The 13,153-nt window shown below is 45.3% G+C and overlaps 1 protein-coding gene across 6 annotated transcripts in view; it reads left to right on the forward strand.

Annotated features, from left to right (window-relative positions):
• The window catches only part of HPS4 (Hermansky-Pudlak syndrome 4 protein), a 69,193-nt gene that overhangs the window by 46,641 nt on the left and 9,399 nt on the right, over window positions 1–13,153 (forward strand). For 3 of the 6 annotated variants that reach the window (XM_089574754.1, XM_089574753.1, XM_089574757.1), the window contains exons 2-5: window positions 8,463–8,607; window positions 9,786–9,882; window positions 10,730–10,870; window positions 12,252–12,359. In XM_089574754.1, the coding sequence (XP_089430880.1) occupies window positions 8,463–8,607; window positions 9,786–9,882; window positions 10,730–10,870; window positions 12,252–12,359 (491 nt within the window). Of the gene's footprint in view, window positions 1–5,515; window positions 5,672–5,723; window positions 5,869–8,462; window positions 8,608–9,785; window positions 9,883–10,729; window positions 10,871–12,251; window positions 12,360–13,153 lie in introns of those variants that run through there. The other 3 variants (XM_089574756.1, XM_089574758.1, XM_089574755.1) reach the window with 3 other exon arrangements.

The raw sequence follows: 13,153 nt of genomic DNA on the forward strand, positions 1-13,153 counted from the left end.
GCCTACCTACGCATACAAAGCTACAGGTCTCTTTCCTCTCCTATTCCGCCTGCGGTTCCGGCAAGGCTGGATCCAGGACACCTTCCATCTTTATAATCATAGTTAGCCCTTATAGGGGACACAGAGCTTTTCATCTTCGATTCAGCCGCTGTTACGAGCACAGGCCCTGAGCTCTTGGATTTCGTAGTGTCTTGAAGGCCTTGCGAAACGCTAAGCACAGTGAACACAAGTCATGGACACACGAACACGTCGACGCAAATACACATTACACAACATGACACAATAAGCGTTGGTGCCTTGTTGAATATCACATACTGAACGAATTGTCGCCGGAAGCGCGATGTGTCGTTCTTGAAATCGAAGGGTGGTCCCTTCAATATGAAAGAGAACAAGCAACTTACACAAAAAGAGTTGAACACGACTTTTGGTTATTTTAAGTGGAAAGCTATCTAGAAAGCAGGGAAAAGTGAGTTTGTCACTCATAATGCTCAAACTTTCACTTTTATAATAGAGGGAACTGCACACCGGCGAAGCTCTTCGACATTGTACTGCGCTCATGCCGAAGTTCGCGCTGACCGTCACAGCTTGCAGCTCGTCGGTGTTAAAGGTACTCGCTTTCTTTAGCGGGGTCACGTACCCCTTTGCCAAAAGTAACCGAGCAACAGATTAACCGCACAACGGAACCTTTACGGCACTCCTAAAGACCGAAAGGTGTCAGAATGTGATGACAAGGATTAAGGGCTGCCGTGTGTGCTTCGCTACGCGGCTAAGAAACAAACCACCTGTGCCCCGGTTACTTTTGGCAAAGACTGTACCTTGCCATATGTCTATAGGCACGATGACTGGGCGAATGGAGCATCGTGGAAACAGATCACCATTATAAAAACGCGAGACATTTTTTTTTTCTCATACATAGCGAATACTCTTGGAACATGCCCACTACCGAGCGCACATTTCGGATCGCGAGATGCAGTAACGACTGACGACAGCGGACTGCCGAGAAATGGAACCGGAGGCGAGAGAGCAAAACAAGGATACTGCTTCGGCAACTGTGGTGGTCAGAGGTCACGCGTGAGTGATCACGTGGTGGTGAAAGGTCACACGAGTAAAGCCGCTTTACACACGAGTGACGCCTTACCCCATCTAGCGGACTAAGCGGCTAGCAGCTGCCGCTGTGAAAAGACTTTCAAGATGGTTTAAAAAACTAGCAGCACTAAATTCGTCACGCGATAAGACATGAAATGACTTCATGATCAAGCTGGCATGTATTGCCTCCGTGATCACCGTTTGTGTGACCCGCCGCCTCTGGCTGCTTCACCTCGGCTTCCATTTGTAAGCTGAAACATTTACATTGCAAAAACTGTGCCTGCTGTCCGTATGTGACCTTCCAAATTCTTCCTTCGGGGCAGAACACATCAGTGCGTTTCGTCATCACGGTAATTTTTCAGCCATGTTATCGGGGCACCACAAGGACGAGGACGAAGACGCAACGGAGAGAACAGCGGAGACGTTGTTTTGTTTTCTCTTTTGTATATAATGCGTGTCCCAATAAATTTTTGTCAGTTGATATTGAGCACTTGTTCTGTCTTTCTACGTCTCCGTCCTCGCCCTTGTGGTGTCTCGATAACATGAATCCGCAATTGCTCGCCCGATTTTCCACCCTTTTGCAATTTATCAGCCGCTGAAAGCATAAAATGCGGTAGATAGCAGTAACATTTTTCGCTAGAAAGAAGGAAGGAAAGAAAGAGAAAGAAGGAAAGAAGAGAGAAAGGAATGAATAAAGAAGGAAGGAAAGAGAGAGAAAGAAGAAAGGGAGAGAGAAAGGAATGAAGGAGGAAAAAGAAGGACGGAAGGAAGGAAAGAAGGAAGGAAGGAAGAGAGAAAGAAAGAAAGTGAGAAAGGAAGAGAGAAAGAAAGAGAGAGAGAAAGAAGGAAGGAAGAGAGACAGAAAGAAGGAAGGAAGGAAAGAAGGAAGGCAGGAAGAGAGAAAGAAAGAAAGTGAGAAAGGAAGAGAGAAAGAAAGAGAGAGAGAAAGAAGGAAGGAAGAGAGACAGAAAGAAGGAAGGAAGGAAGGAAGGAAGGAAAGAAGGAAGGAAGGAAAGAAAGAAGGAAGGAAGGAAGGAAGGAAGAGAGAAAGAAAGAAAGTGAGAGAGGAAGAGAGAAAGAAAGAGAGAGAGAAAGAAGGAAGGAAGAGAGACAGAAGGAAGGAAGGAAGGAAGGAAGGAAGGAAGGAAGGAAGGAAGGAAGGAAGGAAGGAAGGAAGGAAGGAAGGAAGGAAGGAAGGAAGGAAGGAAGAGGCATACAAAACACGCCAGTGAAAAAAAAAAGAGCATATTTAAGTCCGAAGAATAATCTAGGAGCAAGCACAAAATGCTTGCGCTCGTGTCTACGCCTCTACCACTAGCGTCGGATGAGCCTGTATGCATCGTCACTATAGTGCGTTCCAGCTCCTCCTCCAGCTTGAAGATGTGGGAGACGTTGTGGGAGCAGCTACACCGCCGAGTGTTTAGTAAAGGAGCCAACTTATCTCGAACCCACTCGAACGCATCCCCGCATCTGTAGCTGTGCAAACGCGGGAACCAAGCTCTTCAGACGCCGGCTCGCAAGCATCGCGCGGAGGCTTGTTTATTCGGCTGTCAGGAAAGATGGAGGCACTGTATCTGGTGCGTCGGGATTTTACGCGAAGATCAAGTGCCAGCTTAGGCCGCCGAAAAGTCACTCAAAACGCTTGTCTCGAGAATCGTAGGATATGCGCAAGTGTTACAGAAGGGGAGATTACGGGAGTGGCGGACGGGACTTGATAACTGAAAGTAACACTCAGTGGTCGATTCGTATTTCGCGACCGCCTTAGAATTTTTACGAAGTATTACATATAGCACGAGAAGTCACAGATGTATGATCTTGTCGAAATGTGCAACCTTGGACAAAGGTTTACGGGATGCGAGCTCAGGGAGACAAATTTTCTTCTGCTTTGCCTCCACCCAAATGGTATGGTTCCAGCGGATGGAGCAAACCTGCATCCGGTAAATGTTAGTCAACGATTGTACAGCCACGTACACTATAAACAAAAAGTAGTAAAAAAGGGAGTAGGCTGTCCTCTAGCGTACTATCTTTTATAAAAGAGAATGCGCTAGAGGACAGCTTATACCCTTTTCACATCCATCATAGGTGTATTTGAGTTTAGAGTGTACCCAAGAATCAGCTCTATTCCGCATTCACAGTACTCGCACTCGATGCAAAATCCTCGTTGAATCAGCTAGTAAAGACGAACATGAACAAGACAGAATAATCACCGACCAAACAGGTAGCTGGCTGTAATTACTGTTCCTTTTAAAATTAATTATATATTTTTCTACAACGATAATGAAAAAAAAAATGGCCGAAGGAGGAGTGAAGAAAGGCAACGCTTGACGCCGTACAGTGAAATTGAGGCGCAGCTTTGTTGACGTACGAGATGCCCTTATATCGAGAGGTAAGCCCGGTATCGTTATCGCATGAAAGGCAAGGCCCGGTATATTGCGGAATACTCGACGATGGCTGCGACTACACGGCGTAAGTCGTTTTGGCTCACTGTATCAAATGAGCGACGACTGTTAGCTAACAAAATCGCGGTCACTCCTTTTTTTCCAGGAATATTAGTCGCGATAGGCTGCGGAGCTGTATCTTTATTAGAGCGCGCGACCTCTTTTGCGGTGGGGCTTAGCAAGTGTGGACAATGTATTCTCGGTTTGTACTGTTCGCTGATCAGTGGCTTGCTCTCCTTTCGTCGCTTTTAATCGTGATTAAAATCAGCTTCAACGCCCCTCAGATCAAAGGTGAGATCACCTCTGATACCTATTAGCGCCAGCTCAATATTTCACCTGTACTTCTCTAATTTCAACAAAGGTCTGTAATGAGCTAGTTGTAAGAAAACATCAAGTAAGTTGTAAGTTGTAACAAAACAACAAAGGAACACACGGCACGAGGCAGACTTACAACATGGCGATCGAAAAGACTTCATGTTGTTTAATTCTTCTCGCTGTCCGCGTTTCAAGTCAGTATAGCGTCGTGTATTCGTTCCTTTGTTGTCGTTTTCTTGTTGGCTATCACATCCTCTGCGTTGCGATACGCACAGGAATCCAGGGAGCGTTGGGGTTCGACACTAGGTCGTCCCCCCTTATTGAGACTCTGTTGACCCCGAGACAAAGCGTACACTTTCTCAGCGAACCTTTTTTTCCAAACTCAAGGCGTATTCCTGCGCCACTACCTCGAAAAATCAATGACTGGCTGCGCCAACGGAACCTCGTACAAATTAATATTGCATTCCACAGTACTGTATAGATGAATGAGTAAAGTTCCTGACGGGCACTGCACAGAGTCAAGTCGACTGCTAACCGAAGCAACCGAAATGACTTCGCTGGCAAGGAACGTTCACTGGCAATCAGACGCATTCGAGCTTAAACAAGCTTTTCCTCAACTGCACCTTCTGCTCATAGAAACCAAAAGGGCCGCAGTTAGCAGCAAGGAAGGAGACAACCATCGAAACGGAACAAATGCGGTTGTTTGCTAAAGGCAAAACACTGCTGCTTTGTAAAAAAATAAAGAAACGGGGGCCAACTGCACAACGTGCCGTGGTTGCTGGCTGATAGCTCTTCTGTTTGCCTTAGCGAGGACGGCGGCCATTGAAGCATGTGATCTCACAGCCATCGGTTACTTTTTCCAGCGCAGTGCAGACGCACTCCGTCGCTTTAGCAGGAGGGTTTTTATGCATACCTTCTCAACTGAAAGGGTAAGCGGCGTTTGGTGACAACAAGAACCTTTTTTTTTTTGTTCTTTAGCCGGAAAGAAGTGACTGCAGCTGAAGATAATGCAACTATAGCAAGATTCATTTCTGGAGTATCGTTTGCCTGAGCAAATTATTACGGGAGCTTCGTAGTAACTACGAAGCTCCCGTTTCCTCATATATGACACCACGCATTTGACTTGTGCCACATGACACACCAATATAATCTCTACTCCTAGGAGCTGTATATAATAGCTTCCTCACAGTTAGCTCAACATTGTTGTTTGTCGATTTTTATATATTTTGCTTTTAATCACTTCGCTCTAAACATATTGCCCAGTTGGTCCTGAGGGTTGTAATTTCATAATTTTTCGGACGCGTACCTTGTATAATTTCCGTGGCAAGAATGTTTATTTTCCATCGCAGTCCACCAGAACCGAGGTTTAATATGCTGTGCAGGATTATTAGAGTCTTATCGGTGCTCTGTGTTTCTATCTCAATAGAGGGCGGTTGAAGAGTTCTGTGCCTTTCACTTGACCACAACATCCCAACGTCCAAACACACACACACGCGTACACACACGAAGCTCCTCTGCCCATCGCAATCGGGTATAGCGTCGGATTTGAGGCCGTTCGCGTGTGCGCGCATGCTCTTGGCAGGGGGAGACAATTAAACAACAGAAGCCGGCGATTAGATAATTCGGCGTAGTCTTATCGCCCGTTCCACCGCGTCTGCCGTCCGGTGACAGGGGCGCGACTCTCTCGACGTGTTTGCCTATGCGTCGGGCGACGGCGGACCGGTCGGACGTGCCAGCCGCGTAATAACACTGCTCTGGTTGTAGTCTTGACCGCGTACGCGCGCACACATCAGGAGCCATGGGGCACAGGTTTCTACACAACATGTCATTCGGTACGTAACAGCCGTCATGCGCGGGGAGGTGAAGGTGTGTCTTGCGGGAGAGGTTGCATAGCGTCCAAGCAATGGGCTGCATGCGTCGATGATGCGCCTGGGTTGTCCGCGTGCCTCTTCCAAGCTTGCCAGCGCGTCAATCTTCTGAACTACTGAACTGTTGCTTTTTGTTACCCTCGCCACCGTCCAGTACGTCCGTGAGTAACCCTGTGCTTGTCCCATGAGATCCCTGTGCTCGTAACATGAGCTTCTCAGCATTGCAGATTCTTTGCAAACCAAATGACAGAGCCTACCATCGGTGCCGTCATTCCTTTTTAATCATTCCATAGAGTGATTCAATGTTTTTGCCAACTTGTTCCCATAGAAGAACTATGAATTTAGCTCGAGCAACCGTAAGCTACTAGTATTCTTCAGTCCTGCGCTAAGCATATGTAGGTAGCCGGTTTAATGATGAAATAAATATGAGAGCGCGATAAGTGGTGCGCTGAGGTGCAGGTGCCGCGCTTAGTTCGCGGTATAGGTATATTGTTTGCTATAGGTACTCCTTCCCACTGTTCTGTCTCATGGTTAGGTTTCACCATAAACCATCATTTGACTTTTGCCTAGCCTCACTCAGTTGAGCTCACCTATACCCGCCGCGGTGGCACAGCTACTATAAGACATTCAGATGCTGTGTAACCCAACTTGCTACCATCGAAACGCGGCCTCGTTTTGGTTTGTGCATGTAGGTGCCCACAAGTGCAGCCGGAAACTTCTTAGATAAAATTCATGAATAATTAGGACAAACGTACAGGGTGCTTTAAATGTGTCTCTCTTTGATCACGTTTTGTTTTTGTTAACATGGACAAATTTTCGAGTCGGCTGCCGTCGTCGAGAAAGGCCGAAGAAGTTGTGGTGAACACAAATGCTGAGGCATTTAATGCTGATGTTGCGTTCACCTAATTGTTATAATGTTTATTCGAGCATTTTTTTTATCCTGAAAAAGAATTTGTTCACACTGTGAGCAGCTTTATTCGTGTTCCGCCAAACTCTTGGTAAGATATCTCGTTAGTACAATGTCCTTGAACTGAAATGTCCTTGTACAATGTCCTTGTATACAGCACCAGCGTTTATGGCAGGTGCTGCTTCATAATTTTAGATTTTACACTAAACGCCTGCCTTTCTTTTTTTTTTTTTTTTTTTGAGGTAACTCGGAATATGAGAAACTTGACTACGAAAGAAATTGCGAAGCCTCTGCTTCAGCACACTGTCTCACACCTATTCCTTTTTTGCTCAGGAGCGTAAATTGCTGGGCTAGTTGGTTCATAATGTTGTCAGGGTGGAACCAGCGGAACACAGACGCAGGACAAGAAAAAGGAGGTACACACACCACATCGCTGGTGTGTGTACCTCCTTTTTCTTGTCTTGCGTCTGTGTTCCGCTGGTTCCATCCTTTTTTGCCTTTGGATCTGCGCAGCTCTGCTTTCAGTAAGCTTCTTGCAGTCGTGTTCGCAACCTGTGCACCACCACTTCTGAACTTTATACTGCCATGTAGTATACAATGCGTCTTCATAGACGGCTGACTCTTGAGCAGTATGAAACTAAACAATCGCTTGACAAAACCCTTCCAACTCTGCGAGATCTCACGTCTACAGAAAGACCGTTTTGGCCTGCGAGGTTGACGTTCGCCACATCAACGTGAATAGCTACGTAGTGAATTCTTTGCGATAGAATCTGGACGGCATTCGATCTTACCTCGATGGTTAAGGAATTTTGATAAACTGAAGAAATAAATGTTACCCGAAGATTTTCTCGTTTGCTACTTTTCCGAAATAAACATTCGTCATAAAAAGCAATAAAAACACAGCCGCTTATCCCCAGGGTACGACGAGAGATCATGCGTTAGCTGGTTTTCGAAGTGATTAATACAATGATGACGTCACGCATAGTTGCCACTTTCACTGAACCACCACTGAACACAGATAGCCACAGTAAACTCTAAACAGAAAGAAGCTAAAAGGGAGTAAGTCGTCATCTAACGCTTTCTGTTTTATAAAAGGGAGTGCGAAAAAGGTCCGTTTATTCCCTTTTTTGCTCTCATATAGGCATATTCGTCTTTACTGAGGGGAGTTGTACTGCCATTAATATCTTTGTGCAGTCTAGTCGGTCAATCATCGTGGAAAATGACCGCGCAAAAGAAACGGGGACGCTTGTGCTACGGTCTGTGCTTCTTCGATGTCGTTCTCGTTCCTTTGCGCTGCCGTTTTCCTTGAAGGGTTAGGACCTCCAGTTCGAAATTCGTAGCTTCATGTTGGGCTTCACCGCAGGGTGGGTGGAAGGGGACCATGGTACAGAGTGCAAGAGAAAAAGTCAAATAATCCGCGACAGAAGAGGACTGGAGAGTGATTTCCGGATTTCACAAAAAATGCAAGAACTTAAGCCAGCTGAGTAGTCTGTAGCGGCACGGAGGCCTTGAACATGTTTACAAGTGCCCACAGCAGTATTCGAAGCACGGAATTCACAAAAAAAGCTGAATTTTTTCACTAGCTTCATGTACGGCCAGACTTTGAGATCGTGCAAAGACGTGTGGGGCACGGCTTACGGCTCGTAGCTGTACTGCCAAGAAACTAAGCTTTATCGTGGCATCCGCACTGCGAAAGCCTCTTCAGTCATCTGTACGTCTGCCACGACGGTGACACGTTTCCTAGGGAAACTATACTGTGCAACAATTCAGGGCACGACACCCGGTCATTTCACCGGGTGCATGGATGTCACTCATCGTATCATCCTTCCCCGTGCTTTCCGTGACTAGTGGAGGACGCCGTGGCCACTCTTGCGGTACCCTGGAAGTGGGACATCCTGCACCGGCGGAAGCACGGCCGTCGCCTGGAGCCAAGCGAGAGCCCTGCGACTTCGGACCTCTTGAAGATGAACAAGACGGCTGGCGAGAAACACAGGTGAGCACCGCCACTTCGTCCACTTAGATATACAAACGTTCCCATCGACTACTCGCAAATATCGAAACTCCTCCCTTCTGAAATCTCGCAAACCGCTTCCGCTACAGCTTCTGTCATGCTCACGCCAAATGCACACAACGGTCCTGCGAGCAGTATAGTGACGCCCAGGTAGCCCTCATTGGAAAGATCGAGCTAAAGCAATCAAGGTTGTAAAAAAGGCCGAGTGTCCTAGCCAAATAACACCAACTGACTGAGTGCTGTTGAAAGCCACGTGACCTGTAGTCTGGAGTATATTTTTGCTCTCCAAATTTAATAAATTACTGAATACTAACTGCCAATTAAAAAAATACCGACTTTAGAAAAAAAAAAGGCGTCAGAGTTGTATATAGTCTTGAAAAAGAGATGGCTGAAAGGCTTTCACGAATGTACCATTTACGCAGCTTTAATTACCGGCCTTAAAATAAAGCCCACGAAATAGAATAGCTGTTGTCGCATATATCTCGCCCAGTACACACGCAATGTCCCGTCGGGGGCAGCTGTCCGGAGAAAAATGAATTTTCTTCTCTGAGACACGTCTTGGGACGCTGAAGTAGCACTTATAAGGTGGGGGCTTTCTTTTAGGGCTTGTGAGAAAAGCTACGTAAACGGAACCTCGGCGCAAACATTCCAGCCGGCTGTTTTTCAACGCGACCAATTACGCATGCCCTGATGCTTTATTCCAGACGCCAATACTTAAAAAGTCAGATAATTAGTCTTTGCTAATTAAGTTTCCAGAACGAAAAAGATACTATTCACTTGGTCATGCGACTCTTAACAGCACTGAATTAGTTTCATCCGTCGAGGAGACTCCGACTTTTCTGAAATCTTGGTTACTTTTACCTGGGACACCCGGTATATAGAGCAACACTTTTCGCACTTTGGCTTTCTGCTCTTAACACCACAGTGAATCACTCCAGCTGCGCCCATTCCGGGCCAAAGACCGCCTATTGACATGCAATCAGCGCAGCTCCACGCCAGCCTCTTCCACTCTTCCGCAGCTAAATAAATGCTTAATCTTCTTCTTCTTCTTCTTCACCATATAAAAATGGCACAATCTAATCTCCACGCTTCTTCTTTAGTTCACGGTTTTTGTTTCAAAGTGACTGACATACCTCATATTTTCGTTTTCTTTTTCGCAGCCTCGAAGACCGGCTGCTCATCGTGTACGACCGAGACCTGTGCACTAAGGAAGAAGACGACCCGAACGACGCCATCGTCTTCTTTCATCCGGCCGATGTAAGCCGCGGACTTGCATTGCCTTTTCCTCGCCTTTTTGACTCGCAATAAAATGTGCGCGAAATGGCTGTACGCTTATAGTAAGTTAGCAACGTAGTTTCGGATCGCGATTAAGAGATTCGCCTATCATGTTCTGCAAGGCGCTGTTCTTGAACGGCTCTCGGGCGCCGACGCTCGGGCGCAAGAAAGCCTGGTCAGGTAGGTAGCACGTACCGCGCCAAAGCACAAATAGGAGGCAATGATCATTGCCACGTCCACATAGAACTCAGATATTAAGGCAATGCAATAACTGTTGGCGGAGGCCAAACAGTTGTTTACCACGGATGCTAAGAATGGATCTCTCGAAATGTTTTCTCCCCTTCGTACCCACAGGTTTTTCCCAACTACGTTAATCGTATAGGCAAAAACCTAGAACAAGCTTCCTGAATCAATTGTTACCATAAATGATTCTGAAGAATCGCGCTTTTGGGTAACTAAAATTTTCGTGTGTGTGTGTGTGTGTGTGTTTTTTTTTGCATTCCAATGCGGTCTATTGTGCTGTAAATTGCTTTCTATGTTGTTTTGTTGTCAGATTTGCTTGTCATGCATCCCCCCTTATGCATGCGCTTTTTGAGTTGAAGGATAGAATAAATTATGCATTTTTTTTTCTCAGTTAAACTGGAGGACGTAGCTGCCCGACTGTTACGTTACAGCCGTTAACAGCTCTTAGTTAACTGCCGGGCAACAGCTGCTGAGTTCAAACGCCGCCTTAGTTTCCGCCGATGTTCCGTGAACGCAATTCGGAGACAGCATGCTCCCTCGAGAGAGCTTCTGGGAGAACTGGCTTCAAAAATGGCGGTGCCCGCAGGTGTCCACGGCCCAGAAGTGCGAGCTGAGCTGCCATCTGGTGGGCGTGGTGCATTTCTTCGACTCGTGCTTCGACACTCCTCGAGCCGTAGAGCTCTGGAACACCAGGGTCGCCGTCCGGGTGCTGGCCAACTATGTCGTCGTGAGTGCGCGGGCCCCGTTTTCTCATTCTGTGCACTAGCATTAGAACACCCATGCCGGAAAAAACCGTCCGTCTGAAGCCTGGGCGGGGCGTAGTTGTTTGAGAGATTGTAATAATAGTACTAACTAGTAGAGAAGTAGTACCATAAGTAGAAGTAGTAGTATAGCATAGTAATAGAAATTAGTACTTAGCAGTAGTAATCCCTTATTAAAGTGGTCTATAGACTGTCTATAGACTTCTTGTAGACTCTGTTGCCTTTATATAGATATTTACTTTTGTCCATTTATAGTCTATATACTGTCTATAGACAAAAGTCTACTAAAATTGTATGGCCATAAATCTATAGAATGTCAATATAGTTTGTATTGCCTATAGACTAGACTACAGGGTTTGTCAATAGGAAGACTATAGACTTCATAGACAAAAGGACAGTCTATAGACTGTAAAGAAATTTTTGAAAGAGATAGATGATGGTAGTGACATGGGTAACAGTTACAGAAATTAATGGTTGTAATTATTGGTAGCGACAGTCAGTGATATTTAAATAAGTGGTAACGCATTTCTGCCGCATCAATAACATTGATCATTCCCCTAGTTTTTGCCGCTGTTTCACGTTTGCTTACAAAGAACTTCGTACAGAATATGGTTGTACACATACAAGGTGTTTCACCTAAGACTTTACATAATTTTAAAAAATAGACCTTTTGAGTAAAAGAGCGTGTTTTTTCGGTGTAGCATTGTCAGCGGTGCAGTACATCATAATACAGCTAAGAAATGCTAACTAGCATGCTGGTTATTAATATTGAACAGTGAACTTTTTAACTGCTACTGTTAGGCTCGTCTATTATTAAGAGGCGTATAGCTCACCGTACGTAATATCTATATCAGTTTTTACAATTTAGAAAACGCGGTTATCCTCGGCACTGTGGTCCAACAAATTTTGGCTATTTCGACAAGTTACGTGCGCTGGAGAGGTTGCATTGCCTGCAAGCTTCTCACATACGCATCTCTTTTGTAAGTGCATGTATTTTGGCGCGACGTAGCCAAAATTCGACTGCTGAAAGGCATACCGAAATACATACGAAAAATATTTATTTAAAAGTATAACAAAAATGTTTTCAGAAACAACAGCTGCCCGGTCTGTGTGCGTGTGACGTCAGATCATCCTAAAATGTTCGCCCATAACTACATAGGATATGCAAGAATGCATGCAATGTATGATCCAATAGCCAATAGATAGTAGTCGAACCATGCATGAAGATATTAGAGCATGGCTGAAGTCATAATTAAAAAATAAACAGACACAAATGAACAAACTAAGACAATAAGGAAATGTTCGCCAAATTAGTATATAGCAAATATTTTCGTTTTTCAATTACAGGTTCTTGGTGGGACCAAAAATTTAGCAGACTACGTACTGCAGCAACAAGCAGACATGCTCCTTCGTCTGCTCCGGTTTTATCACAAGAGTTTTCCTGATATGATACAGGTAATGTTTTTACTTCTCGCCGCGCAGTATAACGGAGAATTTCGCAGCAACTTGTCTTGCCAGTGCTTTGTGATCCAACGGATAACCTAGAAATCCAAACGCGGGCTTTTCTCGACACATTCTTGTTATGCATAAACTGCCTCCAGTTCGAAAAGCTAGCAGCATTCTTTACTGATCAATTTGGGAATTACTTGACTGGTCGTTCCCAGAAAGTTGTAATTGGTGTGCTTGTGACGTTTAAGGTCACGAAACTGAACGAAGGGCCACGAGGAAAGCGCCGTGGTTAAGGCTTTGGGTTAATTTCGATCACCTGGGGTTCGTAAACGTCCACCGTCATCGCACAGGACAGCGGCGCTTACGCATTACGGTTAACCGAGATACTGCCGCCACGGCCGGAATTCGATCACGCGACCACTCACCACCGAGTTTTACAAAACTGTAGTTAACGGCGTTGAAATTAGTTTTGAATTCAGGCAAATATTTCTATTAAAATTTAAATCATACTGGTAGAGGCATGACTCGAAAAGACAGACAACGTACAGATGACTACACCCTCTGTAGAGAAATTTGTGCCAAACGTGGCTTATGTTCTCAAGTTTCTAAATGTAATTATATCCGCTTTACTGCACATACTTTTACATACTTTTCGGGCACATTAGTTTCTTTCACTAACTATCAGAATTCCCAGGGTCCCGATTTTGTGTCTTACTACAGTGCCCCTTAGTGCGATCTGCAGCTACCTATATAAAAAGAAACTACTAAGTAAAGTTACAAAATATTCAGAGGGCACTTTG

This window comes from Amblyomma mixtum, chromosome 2, assembly GCF_055824585.1.
Source record: "Amblyomma mixtum isolate Tamu chromosome 2, ASM5582458v1, whole genome shotgun sequence".
Lineage (NCBI taxonomy): Eukaryota > Metazoa > Arthropoda > Arachnida > Ixodida > Ixodidae > Amblyomma > Amblyomma mixtum.